The sequence below is a fragment of the Macrosteles quadrilineatus genome, unplaced genomic scaffold (genome assembly GCF_028750875.1).
Source record: "Macrosteles quadrilineatus isolate MER2022 unplaced genomic scaffold, UCM_ALF_1.0 Scaffold_9__3_contigs__length_116548681, whole genome shotgun sequence".
Taxonomy (NCBI): domain Eukaryota; kingdom Metazoa; phylum Arthropoda; class Insecta; order Hemiptera; family Cicadellidae; genus Macrosteles; species Macrosteles quadrilineatus.
Window position 1 is genome coordinate 57487329 of NW_026542602.1, and position 21266 is coordinate 57508594.

Sequence of the window (21266 nt, forward strand, 5' to 3'; positions counted from 1 at the left end):
CAGGTGAGGCCGTATATCTTCAAAATGACTTTCCGCAAGTTTTATGACAAACAGTTTGCTAGGCTTCATATATTTTTTAGGAAATGCCCGGTTTTCAAGTAAAACTCATGAAATTGTATACTTAACGTTAGAATCACCTAAAATATTTTTCCTTTCAGTTATAAAAGTAATTAAGCCTATTTTAACGTTGTTTGTTGGTAACTAAATTAATTTTTTTTATTAGTGTTTAGGCAAATTAATGTTAATGGCCTCCATTTTCTTTAACGGAATATTTTAAAATAATTTGTCTGACGCAAGACAGTAACAGTTTGAAAAAAACCATTTTCAAGAAACCAGTTGCAAGTTTATAAGAGTTCTTCATAATTTATAAGTTAGACTTTCTAATTATTTAATAATTGTTTTAGTAAAAGAAATGTATTATTTATCTGTATATTTAGAGTAGAATATCTAGAAAAAGTTACTTTTTGTCAACAGGTTTTTTTAAAGGACATCAGATCGGGTGGTATAAAACCTAATAGTGGTTCAAATCTTGTATTACATAACCCATATAATTTATAAAAAGTGATTTAAGCATTAAAAAAATCAGATTTTCAAAGAAGAAAATTAAATTGAATTAAATTAAAATCCACTCACAAAAATGCAATACAATCAATAGAATTAAACTTTCGAAAAAACTGCTTATATTTTGATATTAAATCAAAGTTATAAGTAATTATTTTCCTAAATTTATCATTGTACTCACAACATATGTTCAAACGAGAGAGCACAAGTTGTGTCATTTTGTATGCATAGGCTTACGCCTTCATTGCCGGGTTGGGATTATGTTTTTCATATCCTCATTACGTTTTGTTAATACTTAGTGGGCTTAAATAACTTTAAAGTACAAAAATAGTAACTATAATACTTAATTTACATTTTAAATAGCTTACTCATAATTTGTTAATAGTACTAGAGCACGAAACAGGTTATTTCAATGAATACCAAAACTATTAATAAAACTAAGATTTTTCAAATTAACTTCAATTACTTATTGCAAATTCAGTAACATGGACGCAGCAGAGGTTTCAATTAGACAATTTTTGAAAATATTTTGATGAAATTACTACTGATTAAATTTTATACCATTTAGACTTTACAAAACAGGTGATTTTAGTAAATCTATTTTTATTACAGTACAAAAATAATTAGACTTATAATAAAAAGTTTTAAAACATGAATCTAAGTGTCTCTGACATTGTTTGGGATGTGATTAACAACACTTGTATACAAAAGCCATCTCACCACAGTTTCAGTCAAACGTTGGTTGTTGACACAGACAGAATCTGTTGACACTGGTGTTTACCTCCCACAAAATGGTTGGGGATTGAATGGAAACGCGAACCAGGATTGCATTTAAACTTTTGAAATATATCCACACGTAAAACCTCACATGAAGTAATATTTTCAAAAAGTGTAAAATTTATAAATAATTATAGTTTGTCCGTCTCATTTTTTTTTCGATTATTAACGCAAACGTTGCGTTTTTGTGGGGATTAATTTATTATGATAGTTAAGAAATTTAATCTTGACATTAATATTGAAATGAAATTGATTGTTAGCTTTATAAACAGATAGATATCCAATAATTTTTATGTTTCGAAAGAATATACCTGAGTGCAAGCTGTGAGTACTAAAGTAGACATTCTATCTATGTGGTCGAGGTATTTGAATCATTTATTTAAAAGGACCATTTTAAATAACAGCTCATAGATTGTACTTATTTCAAATTTAAATATTTTCCTTCAAGATACTATGACACTTTAATCTACAAATTTAACCTGAACATGTGAATTTTCACTTGTATTAATAAATAACTTCTTGATCAGCGTTCTACGTGTTATTGAATTTACTGATGGAATACTCCAATCATCACCTGACTAGCCATCGAAATCGATCGCCACTTACCACCTTATGTATTTACCATCTTGTGAGCTATTAGCAAGCGTAAGTATATTTATCAATTGTGTTACACTTACATTTGCTTTCGGTTGTATTAATAGTCAAATATGTAACTTAAAATCATCGTAAAATTTTAATAGCACAAACTAATTTCTAAAGTTCTATGCAATGACTTATTGTATAAATAACTTATAAATAGTTTTATAAATATGACTTAATCTTTACTAATGTTTTTATCGAAGACGCGCCGTGGTATTTTTCCGACGCAATACCCGCAGTACACGCGTGGCTAGACAGCGCCGTTGTATTTTTTTATTATGTCTGAAATTAAATGTTCTAACCTGAATTACTGCTTTAGAAAGTATTAACGTAAGAATTGTTGTAACTAATTTATTATGTTACTGGAGACAATAGTGTATGGACCGGAAGTACCCTTCAAGATTCCATCCTAATGAATATTAATGTACATCCGAAGTGACACGAGCAAAGACAAAGTTGTTTAAAGCTCCTTGGCACAAAGTATCGTTCGTCTGCAAACTTTGTAAATCCCAGAACACATACTAGGATAACAAGTATGCATTAAAACCTCAACTTTCAACCAAAGGATTAATACTTGAATTGGTGACTTCATTATTGTTGCAATGGGTTGCACTACTTGAAAAAGTGACCAGTTTCAATTGCTCAATGATTATAATAAATAGATTATGTTTTTGGTACTATGTGAAATAAAGTAATTTGTTATTTAATTGGTTTTTTAAATTTATTTATTCATTCATTCGTTCATTCGTTCATTCGATCATTCGACCACTACCTTTATTGTTCAATTGTTCATTAGTTCATTTGTTCATTTGTTCATTTGTTCATTCGTTCATTCATTAATGTGTTCATTCGTTCATTCAGTCATTTGTTCGTTCGTTCATTCATTCATTTGATCACTAACTTATTCGTTCAATTGCTCATTCGTTCATTTATTTTATTGACACTTGCAAATATAAATGATTTAGAATATGTGTGATTATAATGTTTGATTTAAAACCTTAAGGTCACTGGTTCGTTTCTAAGTGTGACCAATTCTATAAATCAGTTAATGAGGATTTCTGCCAACATTTACGTTAAATAAAAATAAGACCAATGTTTGAAACATTCTCTTGCAAATGAACTTAAAAAAGGCATTGATATTTATTTATTTATTTATTTATTTATTTATTTATTTTGTTTTCAATGCTACAAAACAGCACATGCCAATTACTACAAAGTCAATCAATAACAGTATAAAGTCAATCAGCATTAATCAAATAACAGGAATGTTAACATGATATTACAATTAATAATAAACACAACTAGGGAAAAAATGTCCGTCTTCAATGGTGACAGTTTCACTCAAAATATAAATAAAGAATATAAAATATAAATAAGAATATAAATAAGAATGACAATATAACATTTAAATATACAGTAACAAGAGAATTTATACTAACTAAAATAATACTGATGGTCATGAATCAAATATAATAAATATAATATAAATATATAACAAATAAATATGTACTATTTAGAAAAATTATAATTAACGTTGATAATAAAGTTTGAATTCATTTAACAAACAGACAAATGTATTAAAACACACAAAATAAAAAAATGGATGTTGATTTGACAAATAAAATGTACGTGCTAATTATATATTGTGGAAACTCTTGTTTTTCGCTTGAATTAATATTTAACTTCGTATTATATATTAATCTTGTCTTTTAGTATCATAAAAAGTGAATATTATATGAAATGAGGCTGTATTTTATGTTTTAATGTTTTAGCAGTCTCAAGGACTTGAGGTTAAAGCTATGACACAGCCATTACTATAAATCCTGTGTAGCCTATGTATATCATTAAAATATTTATATGTATGTAAATATTAATGTACTCATGTATGTAATTAGTTCTGTATTCATGTATGTATGTATGTATTAACACATTCATTCTATATTTAGGCTACCTCAGTTATGGGTTCAATATTTACCTCACGTAACGACAAAGTTTTCTTTCATGTTTTACTCGATCTTATAAGTCATCTCATTTGTTGACAGTCAATCTCGTTACCCGTCTTGTTATGTGGGTTGCTCTTTGCGACTTTGACAAATATATTCTTGGTTGACGCTGACGACTCCGTCTCCTATGTATTATAAAACTTGTTTAAAGGGTCAAATTCATTATGTGTGAATTTGTTCACTAATTTAACCTAACTGATATTTAGCCTAATTTAAAACATTTAAGTAGAAAAGTAATTAATTAGAAAAACTCACATTTTAATACAGATGTGTTTAGTATTTTCTCCATAGAGTATATTTGGTTTAGTAATTTGATAAAGAAGGGGTGGCTAGTTTTCAAAGAGGTAGATGGTCTCTTTTAAACTTACGTATCAAGAAAAGCAATTGCTGAACCGATAGAATACAGGAATGAAACGGTACTTCTTCATTTACTCAATTAAATTACAATACAGCATTTAAAACAACTTCAAGTAAATTGTCAAGTTTAATTACGATGCAACAATAGAAAATGGAAACAGCTGATCTGGGCTTAGGATAAGGCTTTGGTTTAAGGCACGGATACTAGAAATGAAAACTGTATGGATCGTAAAAATAAACAAATTACGTCACTTTAAAATCCCAAATTTTAATTTTAAGGTATTAATAGTAGAAGTTTTGAGTAAATTGATAGTAGGTTATCCACTACTAATACCTATCTAATATATTTACTACAAAATTTAATCTTATACTAATGACTTTAAAATATGGTTCAGGTGTTATCTTTTCATTTGAATAATACTACAATTGTTGTTTCTTTTGGGCTAGTGACGACATTTATTTAAGTTTATAATCCATACCGCTTTGTTTTCAACACACGTCTCTAAAAGACTAACTACACTTAATTATCGTTTGAAAGATGCACAATAATTGTACTTGCAATTGAGATTATTCATACAACTGTTAAGTAATTCACCAGTTGTACAGAATATTATCTACGACAAGATTTAATGAAATTACAGTTTCTAAATGTATTTGAACCACCACCAGTTTTTGCCCTCTTTTCACAGTCTCTTGAAGGGGTGTCATTTTTCTCCCTGCACACGTCATGTCATTCAGTGGTTTAGGGAGTTTTAATGAAGTAAACCACTTTGTGTTGGTTCAGAGGTTAAACATAATACATTTGAAGGGGTGAAAACCTTTCAAAACAATTCACAGCTTCATCGTCTATTGAGTAAAACTGAGGGTTCAGCGACGTGGTGGCAGTTTTACTCTGGAGTTTTATTTGTTTACAGTACTATCTAATTAAAACATTTTTTTAAATATGAAACATATTGTATTAGTTATTTAGGTGAATGAAATCTAAATAAATTATTAGGAATGGTTATAAAGATACTAAAAAATGCATCATCTCAGTTAGGGTAAGATTTTGAAATATGATTTGTGTTATTGCAGTACGAAACATATACAAAATAAACTATTTGTCATTATGACTTTGTTTATTTAGTCTAGTTTAATGTTTGTGCTTTGCAATTAAACTTTTCTAGAAGTATTTAGATTCGTTATGAATATATTTACACATTGTTGAATATGGAATATCCATTGAATTATATGATATTTAATTTAAAATGAATAACTTTTTGAGAACCCCCTTAGAAATGATTTTGATCATTGATTGATCATTTTGATCTTACAATAAATATGGAAGTGCTTTATAACTACGATCAAACTAGCTAACTTATGCATGTAGTAAGTAGTACTTCAAGGAAAGGATTTAAGACTTTAATATTTGTTTACTGTTTTACTTGAAATAACACTTTTCCAATAAATTGTCTAAATTATGCTAAATATTTGGGTCCCATGCTATCACAATTCACTGCATCTTTAATGCTACTAGTATTTTGCACTTATACAATTCAATAGTTATAATTTTTTTCATGGAATCATTCAAAATAAAAACAGTTTATTGGACAAAAACGTGGTTAGTCTTCCACAAATATTGTTGATCACAAGAGGGCTTGACTGTACAATCAAACGTTACATGAAACCACCTTTTGCTAAACAATTTTGAAGTATCAAATGTCAAATGGAGTGAAAAACTTTCCACTTCATATGTTTTAATATTGGTTACATCTCTACACTCATAAAATAGTATTTTAAATGTATATATAACAACATTAATAGCTTTTCTTATATCGAACAACATTGAATTTTATCTTATGTTTACCAAAGATACTACTTGATAATTTCAATTAAATAGTACACTGTATTTTTATGCGTGGAGGAGGTTTCCATTACACCAGAAACATACTACACCGAAGAACCCTTTTAGTTTTTCACAAAGTGACAAAACAAATATCGGAGAATAATTTTTAAATGCTAATTAAATTTAATGGATTAATAAAATATAAGTTTCCTGTGGAACAATATAGCCTAAATCCAAGTTGAAAATCTAACTGATTCCTCATAAAGAGTAACCGCTCTCAAGACACCATTTTGTAATACATGTTGATCTAAATATAAATTTGTTTTTATTATGTACCCTTTTAAAATCAATTTTTAAAACGTGTGCAATTTGTATATTATGCGTGTTTCATCAGATGGAAACATTTCATATAAAACGTTATTTTCCAATTTTGTTAATTAGTTAATCAATTTTAAATTTTCGACAAAGGAAATAGTTGTGACGAATAAACGACAGTTAGAAATTAACTGGAAATAAACAAATATGTTTAATGAACAAAACTTGAAGCGTTCTTTTACCGTATTAGATTGAGAGGGTTGTTTGTAAGGTTCAAATTCCATTTCGACTTCTGAAGGTGAGTTGTAAATTCCCGAAGTTAGTTCCCTTCATCTTGAAGACAAACTGTTGTGGAGCTTCATATTTATTGAACAACTACAAAGTTTGACTTGTGCTCATAATTATTTCTACATGACAAATTAATATAATTTTGATAATTTTTGTTTTCTTCCAGTCTAGATTAGAATATATCGATCTGAAAATATATTATCAATTTTAATCGTATGGTAAACATTTCAATCAATATACCAGTATATATCTAGTATTTGAATAAATTCTTCAATCAAGTCTAAGCTATTTGTTTCTAAATCTTGAAATTCGTTTGGAATACTATTGTTTTTGTACAGTGTTCGTAAGTTTTTAAAGTATTGTTTCAATTTAGTAAATAACACAAGATTATCATTTTTTTCTTACTTTTTTAACAAAACAAATAAATCAAATACAGAAAAATATAACTTTCACTTTCCAACACGAGACAAATGTGAAATATTCCACATAATTTTGGAAAGTTTTCAAATTACAGCAATTTTTCTCCGGGTGCAAAACAACAAAAACCTTTTTAATTTGTTTTAAAAAAAAACCTATTGTTGTTGTACCGTAGTAAAGTCACTTTCACGTTTTAATGTTAAGCTTTAGTTCAAATAATTTCCAACGCTTTGTATTTAAATACTTCCGTAGGCTGCAGATCTGTTTTGGACGTTTCACAAAACTATTTTCATTTAATTAAAATTCACTTTTATTTAACAAAATAATTTTCACTAATATTATGCAAGTTTTTTCACAATACTATAAAATTATAAAACTTTGCTTTATTATAGTTAAAATTATTGTTAGGGCTTCAAATGTGTAGTAAGGAGAATATAACCAAAAGGACAATTAAATGAATTTTCAACCAAACCAAAATTAAATTTAAAATACAAACCACACTCTGTTGCATATTTTTTCGTAACATTCAAAATTATGGATTGTACTTTTAAGTCCAGATTGACGTTTAAGTACTCAATAAAAAATGTTTCAGTTGCTTTTTGTAAAAGTGGATATCGCAGTAAGAACTTGTTAATAATCAAAAGAACTGATATATTGCTAAGAGTAGTTTTTTACTTTCATCTATATCATTAAAGCTTTTCTTGGAAACGTGAAAAAATGTACCATTGTCAGAAATTAATAAATATTACAGCTACGTTTTCCATCCCTTAACTTAAGTAAGACAACGCATATGCCAATAATCGATATTTAATATCATTAAAAAAGAGGTTCCATGATGGATTGAAGTTTAGCAAATATTTGTTTTTAACTTAGAGGAAAGTTATTTATGAGGAATATTGCCTTATAGTGGAGTGGAAGATTAAGTTTTCAAGTTCTTCGCAAACAAAGGGTTTGCAAATTGCCAAGATCAGGAAAATGTATCCCAAATGCCGCAATATGCAAAGAATCTTTAACCTCCATACGTCCGTGTAGTAGGAATATAAAAAAAATAGAAATAGAAATGTAACTTCCATTAAAGATTAACGTATGTATACTTAATGGACTTAACAAACTTGATGTTATTTCATTCATTATCATTGGCTTGTATTTGCGTATGATTAAAGAAAGTCATTTGCAAACCAGCAATTAATTTTAGTGATTTAAATGTTTTAGCTTGAAATAAATTAGCAAGATGCCATCTTACACACACACACTTACAACACATAAACACTTTAAGGACAAGTGGTATAAAAACCTTACTTTTTTGGATACACTGGGAATCGAAAGCTCTGGTCTGCTACGTAAGTTCCCTAAGCTAACCACTGCTAGCAACAAATACATCTTTATATGTTTATAAGAGCACGTTGTATACTTAAATACTTTGTAAATGGTATTTACCGACTGCAAATTGTGTACGGTGTATATGTAAACTTTTTGAAAAATAAATCCCTTTTAAAATTCGATCCTATTAAGTATTTGATTCATATTTTTGCTAAAACTCAACAAAGTTACATCAACCATCATTCACTTTCAAGTTTGTTGTAAAAAGTCAACATGTTTTTAAGAAATTGAATTTTCTTACTCAATTTAATTATGCTTAAGTAATAATAATTCTAGTAATTCCAGAGAGAGGATATAGTAACATTGTTTATTAAAATTCACTCCTAGACTAGACCTGTGTGAAATAACGGGTTATATCAGACGAATTCAATACTGTTTACAGACGCTTTGTAATACAATTAAACTCCGATCATAAAAGTTAAAAAAATATATATATAATTTCTGTGATTTAAAGTTTATATTTCAAACTAACCTTAGGGGTTTGGATCAAATTAATTGATAATTTTGATGTAGTATATTGGGAATATGTTTCTTCCAATGGGCATGCTTTGCAAATATTTACAAATCAAATATTAATTTCTTTTCTATTTGTTTGTCGTATAACCAGTAAATATACAGTATATTCTAATGTAATATACATTGTTTTTTAAAAGTGTATTTACTCAGATTCAATGATTATTATAAATCCAAATTTACTATATCCAAATATATTTCTTTGGCATTCAACTTTAAATAAACAATAAATTATGCAAGATTTATATATAAATTGAGAATATGTGGAGGGAAAATATTTTAAGCACGCTTGGTAAAAATAACAATAATAAGTCTATAAAGTCGTAGAAAAATATTTTAAATCAATATTTAAAGTGTGATCGTGACGAATTGAAGGTAACTTTTTGCTTGTTACCTTTTTGTCTTAAAACATCATTACCTTTTAGGCCTTTTTAGGTCAAAAACATAAACCTATGGGTTATGTTTTGGAAAAAGCCAGAAACTACTACATTGTGATACATTTTTACTTTCGACAGTAGTGTGTTTTACCTTATCTCTGATATTAGCAATCGGAGTAGTGATAAACAAAATGTACAAATACACAAATACAAAATAAAACTACACGTACTTATCCCATATTTTATTCATCATCCATGTATCATTTTAAGTCTATAAGTGCCTTTATTTTTTTTAATTTGCTTCAATCAGTTTTAGGTATTATTCATCTCTTTAATCATCGTCTCTCTAAACATTTCCATTGACATTTTATTAAAAACGTTATATTGTTTAGTTTGTGACTTAAGAGAATCACTGTGGGTTACCTTTGCTGAATGTAGATGAAACCAGACGTTGACTGTGACGTGTGTTTCCAACCAAAATTTGCCATATTGTCAATAGACTCGCAATATCCATTGAGTCACTTTGACCTCAACAGTTCTCTGGTTCCCTATGAAGGTAGACACAGTCAAAGCTCGATTATAACTAGAGTTCTCTTTTATATCTTGTCTCAGACTATCAAGAGCCAATATGTTTGTTTTTGGATAATCTAAGGTACAATTTGTTTCGTTCAAAAAGCTCATGTGACATTCTATTTTTCAGAAATGAATGATCTTAGAAACATACTTGCAAATCCTTTTAGTTTTTGTTTCTTAAAAAAACATTTTTTTTTTGAAGTCATAAAAGCAATAAAGTTTTAATTAGATCCGGGCCCTTCTACAAGTAGTTTTATATACTAAAGTACACAAAAATAATCCTTAATTTTTATGTTTTTACGTGTTCGTTGTATTTCTAAATAACCCTTATAACTTTGAATGTGATATTCTTTAATTTGTTTTTGTAAATTTATTTGGTTATTAGCACTTAATTGTATTTGTAGATTACAACTTTGTATTTTTAACTATGTAAAATAGCTGTTTAATGCTGATTTGTAATATTTAAGATTTAAGTGTATCAATTGCTTCTTAGTTTTTTTACAAAAAGGTCACTATCCGTAATTATACCTTATCATGCCTCAATATATCTCCACACGTCTTCAAAATATATTGATGTGAAAATTCAATTTTACCTTTCTCTTCTTTTATTACTACTTTTCCACTTTTCTATCATACATAAAACTAAGAGTAATTAAAGCGATTTATGATTAACGATAAAAGAATTACAATATACAGTACATAGAAATATAATATTCCTTGAATAACCATATGCATTTTATTGGAAACCTTCAATAAACCCTCTAACTTGAACAACCTGAATAATTAGATAGCCCCAACTAATCCTAAAATAATCAGACCTATGTAAAATCATGTTCAAACTTCAAAGTATAATCATTTGGAAATATATTAGACCTGTCTTTACACAACATATTTTGTATTATTTGAATTTTTCCTCGTATTATTTTTCGTATTACCAGAAAAGTATTTTTGTGTATGTAAAACCACGCCAAATTCTTGGAACAAAACTCTAACATCGCTATCTGATCTGGGTTTAGATTGAATCGTGGTGACGACAATGAAAACTGTTTGTTTGGAAAAGCTTGCGAAGGTGTTGAAGTCTAGACATGTTGCAAACATCAAATGTTATGTACACAGTTGGGTATTTTCATAGCAACACTATCTATTATACTATATATTGTAGTAACCTATAATTATACACTACTAGAACACTTTTAACTGACACATTACCACATTAACTTTCCATTTGACAAGTTGGGAACGATCTGGGCTCCCTCCGACGGAAAAACTGTTGAATTGGACACGTAAAGAGGGTGGCTGCAATTGAAGTGGTTAAGACTAACCTGTCCCTCCATATTGTGAACTCCCCTTCTAATCCCGCCATCATTAGAGAGGACCCCTTCCCTCACGCAGTCAAAAGAACAAACTCACAAATTCATTCTGCACTTTCTGGATAAAAAAAAAATATTTTTCAATGATTGAGTAATGGCATGTGTTGTTGAACTAAGATTTAATGAAGATATACACAAACTATGGCGTGTAACAAAATTACGGTGAGTTTACATTTTTTAGTTTTACGTGTTTTAAATAAATTTTATCGTGGAACGATTCTAACTGTAATCTTGTAGCATTTCAATCCCATTTTGTTATATCTTTATTAAATAAAAACCTTAAATAATCCTTATGGAATAGCAGCCAATCCTGTACCACGCTTGAGTTCAAAGCACCAATCTTCAGACATTATGGACAAAAATCTTTAGATTCGAAGACGACCACTATAACTACTATGCTACCCAAATTAGTATATTTATCATTATTGTATCAAGGAATTTTAACAAAATTTTAAAACTTTACTTACAACAAAACAAGTTTCAAAATTGTGACCCAAAAATAACGAAGTCAAATTATTGCATAACGCTATCAACTTATTATACAGACTGTCCCAAAAGTCCCGGACCGGTTTAATATTTTCTAAACGACAACAGATAAATCAATAAGATTTTGCACATCAACACCACACTTAAAAATCTACTTTTTTAAGGAACTATCAATTTTCTGTCATATCATGGGGACGTCCCGCAAGGAGTCAGAAGGAAATCTTAAATAGAAGCATAGGTTGACATGCACATCAAATTAAAGACCTTTACTAGTAGATTACAATGCCGTAAATTCAAGCTCAAAATAACTCCTGAGTAAAAAATGGCTGCCGTTCAAAGATTTCTTGAACCTGCCATTTTGAATCTTTGAACGACTGCCATTTTTTACTCATGCGTTCTTTTGAGCTTGAATTTACGGTATTGTAATCTACTAGTAAAGACCTTTAATTTGATGTGCATATCGACCTATGCTTACGTTAACAATTGTTTTCCGATTCCTAGGGCTGTGCCCCCAAATGCAAATTTAATGAATCTTTGAACCACTGTCATTCTTGACTTGGTTGTCCGTTTGAGTTCAAATTTGCGGCATTATATTCTGCTAGTAAAGACCTTTAATTTGATGTACATGTCAACCTTTGCTTCTATTTAAGATTTCCTTCTGACTCCTTGCGGGACGTCCCCATGATGTGACAGAAAATTGATATTTCCTTAAAAAAGTAGATTTTTAGGTGTGGTGTTGATGTACCAAATCTTATTGATTTATCTGTCGTCGTTTGGAAAATATTAAACCGGTCCGGGACTTTTGGGACAGTCTGTATATATTTTAGTTAAAATGTTTAAAAAGTCAATACAAAAAAGGAAGAATTCTAACAACACTTTGTTATCAATAGTATTCAATAATTATATTCGCTAGTATAATTGTAATTTGGATTATTTAGATTAAGACATTGACTTTTTCACTTTATTCCAATATTCACAATAACAAAATTGTAATTCAATACAATGTAAAAAAAACATACAGTTGTACGTAATGTCCACATATATTCAAATTGAATTTAAATATATCGTTGCTAGTTCTTTTTGAATAGAAAATTGATACTTCTAAATTTGCTTACAACCATGTAATTTGAACATAAACTGATAAAACAAAAAACGCAAAATACATAAAGATATTTCTAAACGCGTTTGTTTACAATGAGATAATCGAAAAAGCTTTTGCAAACAAAGCTTTAAGTATCTTTCACAGTTTCATATTTCCAATAGCCCATCGACATTCTATTTCATCTTTTCCAATCCACACAGAGAATTTATTTTGTTTGAATTATAAATTTGATAGAATATTACATTTCATTTATTAAATGAAAACAATATTATTTACCACAATGCTGAATTTAAGCTTTTGAAATCCGAAGATGGCTACAAATTCATTGGAAAGTCCAAACAAACTGTTAAAATTAGTATTTATGAAAATCAATATCAAAGGGGATAAAACAGTGTTTATTTACCAAAATTTATGTATTTAGGTCTGTTTTAAAATTAAAATATACTATAATTATATTTAACATTCCTCAATACAATTTAAAATTCTATTTCATAAAAAATAACCCAGCTTTGGTCAATATTGTTGTAACATCACCTCTGCACAGTTTAAAGCTTAAATCAATCCCATACTGGCTGGTATTATAAAATTAGATACATTTTTTAATCAGCGTACAACTACATTGCGACTATTTACATATTTTAAACTAATTTTAAGACCAAACTAAAAGTTGTGGTATTTTTAAAACCGATTCAAATCGTTTGATCTGAAATCTCTTCATCTTAATATGATCAAATGTATTCTCAACGGCCAAAAGAATCTGCTTCAGGTGAACCATAACATACATCAATATCGTAATAGTTTTGATACATGTGAACATTCTAAAAGCGCAACAGCATTACCAGATTGGAGTTTGCACAATGTTACGAAGTTTAATCCCATTTGGGGTTTTGAATAGGTCAAAAATCCACGCAGCTCTTGAAGATTTGGCCGAATGTTGGTTGAATTGAATCAGTGTAAAGAGGTATCAGAGTAAACTATTACCATTGACCATACACAGAATATCTGTGTATAGTCAATGATATTACCTACTCAGTAAGATATGGTGAATTATATTCACAGATTCCAACAGAAATCTAAAAAAAATAGTGAGTGTGGATTTGTTTTTTTTTTATTTCACCTGATCGGAAAAACTGTAGTTTTAATGTAATTGAATGTAGTTTGACAAAATAAATAGGCCTACAGTATAAATACAAAATTTCCGTATAATCTCAATAATGGGACTTTTACAGTTGAATATAGAAATTAAATATTTGTTTTTTCGATCAGTTGTGATTTTCCCCAGTGGTTTACCGTTAGTTCTTGATCAACAACTGAAATTATACACATTATTGGGATATTTAAGAATAGTTAGTAGGTTCAAAATATCAATTCATAATACTTTCAAAGATTTTATTTTGAAAACAATACTTTTTAGTAAAATTAAAAAGTGATATCTCCAAGTTTTAAAATTATCGATCATAATATAGATTCAACAGTACAATATAATCCTAAAGAATTAAATACTTTAAAATGAGTGTTTTTCTGAAAACTTATAATATTGTTTATATTTTAACTATAAGTAGGTACTCTATAGTTAAAAAAGATTCTTCTATAATAACCCTAGGTTTTTTAATAAATGTGAAATGTCATCATAGCTTTTAAATTTCACAACTTTTTACCATCTATTTTACATATTTGTTTCATCCTTTTGTTTACTTTGAAATTTTCATTTTGAAAACTATTCATTTTCACTTCTACCAAATGCCAAACCCAAGCTTGTCGTTGTTAAAGCGAAGAAGGTTTTTTTTTACTTTTTGAGCTGACTGGGTATATACACATGATTATTTTTCATTTAATTATAAATCAGAAAAATACATGAATAATTTTAATCAGTATTTGAACCCATCATGAATAAAATAATAGGTCTCTAAAAAGAAAAGAACAGCATGTGAATTATAACCTTCAACTAAAAGAAATGCTATTAAAATTGTCTTTATCAAAACGTAGCATTGTCAATTCATTGACAAATATTTCAAACAATAATTTGTCTAACTCCTGGAATAATCTATGTATATCTACTACTTTAAGAGCATTTTAAATTATCATTGGAATATTTATTTAATTTTACTCATTATAGTAGTTGAAAATGTGTTTGTGTATTTTATATGATATAAATATGAAAATATGTTAATGAAAAATTAAGAAATTCAATGCCTAATATTATGTTGCCAGTCTGCATTTGTTTGCTTACACACTACCAAAATTAAAATATTTACCAGCCAACTTTCATCTTCTAAATGCAAATGGGTTATTTATTTAAACATGGGAGGACGAATAAGTGCTTCGTTCATTTTAAAAGCTTTTAAGCGAAATTCAATTTGATCTGTTGAATTGCTCGGTTTGATACCACTGACTACCCTCATTCAATAAATGGTTCAAAACACTTCTGCATCAAATATGAACATAACAGCTTTTACCATCAATTTCATCCGATTCCATTTACTGTTTGGTGACTTATTAGTTGCAGTTAGGTGTTTACTTTTTACTTAGTAAAGATTAGTTAGTAAGATATTCAAATTAAATCTTAGTATGTTATGGTACGTTCCATAAACAATATGGTATACTACCAATGCTGTAAAATTACGGTTCGAAAGTTATTACAATGTTTGTGATTTTACCCATGAAACATCAAAGCTACTCCCAACGTTTACCCATATTAAGGGTTATTGACAAGCTGATGGAAGAAAGTGTGTGTCAATTTGCTGATACAGTTTATTTATAAAAAGAGTTAATTAGGGTTCCAGAAATAACAAGCGAAACTTCTGTCTATATTTTGCCAATAATGTGTTGGGAGGATTACCTTACTTTTATCAAACATTGAAGAACCTTTTCTTATATTTTCAAAGTCTTTGGCGTCAAATCTCTTTAGCGTTTGGTTCTTTGGATCAGAAGAAACGGTTTTTAGAGAGGTCAAAGTGAATGTATGATTTTTATAAAACAGGACACTTTGTTGAAAGAAGGTTTACATCCTTATCCTTCAAAGGAGTTTTTTCTTAGCAACATCTTTTCCTAGAAACCTCGAACAAAGGTTTTTATTTGTTTTTGACTACATCAATAAAATCCACGAGTATATCGGGTTAGTGACAGACTCATATTATTGTAACTTTTTGTGCCTAACACACAAATTACAGTCACAGTTGTTCATAATTTTCTTATGAATCTTATTTACTCAAATACTAGAATGTACGGTAATATATTAAACAAAACAAACTCTTATGTTTCTTTCCATCAATTTTAGAAAGAATATTTTTGACTCTAGTAACAACATTTCCCATTCCTTATACGGTTTGACTTACCTTGCAAAAAAGTTTATACATTATAAAATAGCTTAAATATCACGAGATTAAGAACCTTCTTGGTTATTTTTTATGTGTGTGCTGTATGTAAAACAAAATAAAATGAAAAAGGGGTTTATTTTACAAAGTATACATGAATAAAGTAAAATACTTACAGAAATAATGGTTGTAATAACCGTATGTTTGTTGGAACTTCAGTTTGTAAACGTATGACTGGTGGAAGTGAATATAATAATTCTGATTGCACAATACTTTCAGGCAATGAATATTCAAAACTAAATAACCAATTGAAATACGATTTTGAAGTAGTTAAGGTACAGTATTTACAAAAGAACAGGAAAAAATATTGCTTTCTGTGGTTTACATGTTCCGAACATCCGAAAATTAGTGAAATGATTCATTGACTGGATGACTAAGTTGTTGGATGATTGGTTGATTTAGCGGTTGAAAAATTGAACGATTCAACAACTGAACCACTGAATGATGAACGATTAAACAATTTATCCAATTCACAGTTTTCTGACTTTTGTTTGTTTGTTTCCAGTGTTGAGAGATGAGTTCCGCACAGAGCCGAAGGACACGAGGTCAGCGTTGGGTGAGAAGGTTTTGCTGCAGTGTGGCCCACCCAGAGGAACACCGGAGCCTGTTGTGCACTGGAGAAGAAACGGGGAACAGATCAATCTGGAGATATTTGACCGGTTTGTCCAAACACCATTTTTAAAGACTATATTGAGACAGAAAGTTCCAAATGAGATGTTTTTTGAATACTTCTAAGATTTAAATCAACAGTTTTGTTGTTAAGTTTATCGTTTGTTCAAGGCATTCCTTAAAATTATGTATCTCATCAGCAATTATGACATTTTTTTACTTTAAAGTTTCTATGAGGCGTGAATATAAAATCAGCAGATTTTCCCCCAAGGACGCATTCCATCCTTATCCCATATTGATGGGTTCTTCTTGTCCAGCACTTCCATTTCTTTCTCCAACTCTATTCTTCTTTTTCTTGCTTCTTCCATTTTATATATCTATCTTTGTAATTGCAAGAAATTAGCCTACCAAAAGAGCAATATTTTGGTACATTTCATATCTCTAAACCACTATTTCCCCATTTACAATTTACGGCTCTTCACATTTTCGATCTTCAACCTCCCCTGAATGTTATGAGTTAAAGATTGATACTGCATCCTTATTTTTACACTCCCAGTCTAAACTCACTCTTTCTTTAGCTACGTTCTTCCACTTCAAATCTAAACTAGTTTCTTTTCTACTCAATTCTTTGACGCTCTTCTTCCACTTGGAGTCCAAACTCCCCTTTTCTCCTACTGAAAGCTTGACTGAGTACACTATCACACCTTAGTATACTGCCTTCCTTTCCTTCGTCCCCACTGTAGTTTCTAACTCAATATCATTCCTCTTCTAAACTTCCTCAACTATTTCTCAACAACAACCTTTGACCGCTTGCTCCTTCCATTCCCCTTTCAAACGTCTTTTTTCTCTTCTTTAGTATTTTCCAATCGTCCTTTCCTCTACTCTAAAATCTTCTGTCCTACAATCTCAAAGCTAAATTTTTTTAACTCAAATATTTTTCTCCTACACTGAATGTTTCTTCTTCCTTTCCCAATCAAATCTCTTCTCCTTCCTCAATATGACTTATTTATTTCCCATGTTCCCAGGATGAGAATAGTTGATGGAGGCAACCTCCAGATCTCCAATGTTCAACTGAGTGATGCTGGGAAGTACCAATGCGTGGCTCAGAACTTAGTTGGCATCAGGTACAGCGACATCATCACCTTGACAGTGCACAGTAAGTCCTTTCTATAAATAGTATTTAGTGCAGTTAAGGTCTCCGAAACAGCTACAGGATCTTAGAAGGTCCTGGTAATCAATAGAGAAATAGTCAGTAGTAGCTTAAACAATTCTTTGTTTTTAAAAGATAAGTATTGTTAAGGAGTTTCGGTGTAGAACTATCACCTCGTCATTGGCAATGGCTAGTGTGCAATGGGGCTTCTATGAATAGGACTATACAAATTTATAGAACTATACAAAATAACATATAAATACTTGAACAACAATCCTAAAATAATTTCTTCCCATGACTTTTTCCATGTTCTGTTATATAACGGTTCTAAAGAATTTTGAAATACCTTGAGGTACAAAGATCTGAAAGTAGAAGCATGTTAGCAATACTGACAAGGGTAATATAATTTATCTTGATCAAACTTACAAAGTATATTATACACCGAAAATGTACCTCCAAGGGTTGAACCTGTATAAAGAAGATGCATAAAAACCATGACTTGCAAATTTAAGAGCTTATTCACTCTACTTCTGTTTTCATCATAAATTATCATCTTACACTTTTCCAGAGAAGCCGTACCTGATCTCAGCACCACGCGATGTTGTCACGGTGGCAGGGGAGAGTGTGGAATTTGAGTGCGGAGTTGCGGGAGAGCCTCAGCCCCGTGTGTTGTGGAGACGACACGACGGACGTATGCCTGTGGGGAGAGCTCACGTGTTAGATGACAGAACACTGCGGATAGAGCAGACCCAGCCTGGAGACGAGGGAGAGTACATATGTGACGCAGAGAACGACGTCGGAGCTGTCACTGCTAGAGCCACCCTTACTGTGCACGGTGAGAAAAATTGTCTTCCCCTTCAGATCCTAGGACTAGACATTAGCCACAGTTTTCACATTACTTTAGGCCAGGTCTAAAGAGTTGTGGCATTATCACTTAGACAAAATCCATTGATGATTGGCGGGATTTGAACCCAGGACTTTAAGAACTAAAGTCCCAACCGCTACCATTAGACTAGCTCTTTCTACAGAGTGTTGATAGTTCCTACAGTGGGAAATCCTAGCCAATGTTTCACAAAACATACTGGAAGGTTGCAGAGATTTAGATAGGCTGTGAGAAAATATTAACTAATGAACATTTTAAATTAATTCCTCATATGTTGTGATGAAACTTATCTGACCTATGCTTGATTTTAACTTTGATGTTCCTTTCCACGTTCAGCGAGCAATACAGGTCTTAAGGGACCTGTATTATTAACATAACCGGTACTGGAAACTTCATGCTTATTGTCATATAGTTTGTGGGAACTGTCCTTGCAAACCTCGTGAAGGAGTTATACTACATTTTACTTATTTATAGACTTAATGATGTCGATTTTGACTTCAGTTTGTATACTAAAATACACAACTTGGAGAGTCAGGGTAAAATTGATAGTCAAAGGTAAAATAAAATAATCTAACCTATATCAATTATGGCTACAACATATTATCTAGTAGTCAATAATACTTTTTCAAAACAGCGCCTCCAGAATTTGTGGAGCGGCCGCAGGATTTGAAGGTGGCATTGAACGCTGAAGCCCGCCTGGAGTGTATAATCACAGGAAACCCAACTCCGACCACATTCTGGAGCCGGGAGGATAGTCATACTCTTATGTTTCCTGGACAGAACTACGGACACATCACGGTCCAGGACTCCGGGACTCTGGAGATCAGAGAAGTCCTGAGGGAAGATTCCGGGTACTTTGTCTGCTCTGCTGTGAGTCTCGCCGGATCTGCTTCTGCTAGAGCTTACTTACAGGTGAGTTGGTATTTTTCTTGGATATTTTAAAAATTTATAAAGAGTAGTTTTGAAAGATACTTTAATTCCAGTATATGTTTATTGTCTATTGTAATTATCAATTATTCCTTTCGACCCTGTTCCATTTTTCAATGGGCTATGAATTAACTCACATGTTGTTTACCAAAAGCTTTATTCACAGAACTATGTGTTTAAACAAGAAGTAACCACTTTCTGCTCATCTATTTTACGATAAAAGTTTTTGTTAACTAGGCGTCTTTAGAATCTTTAAATCTTTGAAATTCCAGCATTTTATTTTATTATTATTTTTAGCGAAACAATCATCAATCAGGATCAATTGTTGATGGTCTATCACACTGAGTATAAGCAAAATGTTTTATAAATTTTTATTTCTGTCTAATTAAGTGGCGTATTTGTGTTGTCTTATTGTACATTAAGAATTGTTAAAATTAAAAACCCTCAAATATTCATTTTTATTTTTTAGACCTTTAGCTTTTTTAATTTAAAACTAATGGATTAATTAAAATTTGCCTTTTACTTTTTTTAATTTTTTACATATTTGCTGCGTCTTCAACTGTTATTTTTCCAAACTGAGAAAAACTTCTTGAGTTTTTCCTTGATTCTACCCAGTCGGTTTCTGTCTGCTCCAGGTGGTAGTCAAAGAGGACCCGCTTCCTCCCCCTCCCCTAGTAGAGGTTGGACCGACCAATCAGACGCTGCCTCCTCACTCCCCTCTGGTGCTGCCCTGTCAGGCTCGGGGACCCCAGAATCTCCCCCCTCCGGACATCCAGTGGTACAAGGATGGATTCCCTGTGGGCAAGACTAGTCCCAGAACCTCTGTGTGGCCAAACGGAACACTCTTTGTGGAGGGTATGTTTAGGTGGAAATAATATACATACAATCGATTAATATGTTGAATTTAAATTTATCTGTAGATTTAACGACAGAGAGAAGTAAGATATAGAGGAAACATTCAATGGTACATTTAAGTTGTTAACACTATTTGCTGGTGTCTAAGGCAAAGGTTCCCCCCACCACCCCCCTTTTCCATAACGTACTACAACGTCCACTGTGGAGGAAGACCTTTGTGCGATAGGAATTTCCGCACAGTGCTTGTCGCATGGCCTCTTCCTGGCTAGTTCCAAGACTTCCAAGTATATTTCCTGCACAATTTACCAGAGCTGAAAGTGCAGGGTCGTCCCATAAGTGTGTTTCCTCTGAACCTTACTTCTCTGTACATGTAACAGGTAGCTGTACAGATGGGTGGTTATGGTGTGCCTTCCAGTTAGATGATTACCAGTTTGTTCCTGAGAGAAGTCAGTAGCTTTTGATGATTGGTAACTTGACCTAGCCAG

At 30.8% G+C, this 21266-nt stretch overlaps 1 protein-coding gene across 1 annotated transcript in view; it reads left to right on the top strand.

Annotated features, from left to right (window-relative positions):
* Positions 1-21266, top strand: part of LOC129002694 (roundabout homolog 2-like) — a 235419-nt gene that overhangs the window by 201107 nt on the left and 13046 nt on the right. The window contains exons 4-8 of the mRNA XM_054430690.1: positions 16863-17016; positions 17992-18122; positions 18685-18951; positions 19634-19911; positions 20562-20781. Of these exons, the coding sequence (XP_054286665.1) occupies positions 16863-17016; positions 17992-18122; positions 18685-18951; positions 19634-19911; positions 20562-20781 (1050 nt within the window). The remainder of the gene's footprint in view (positions 1-16862; positions 17017-17991; positions 18123-18684; positions 18952-19633; positions 19912-20561; positions 20782-21266) is intronic.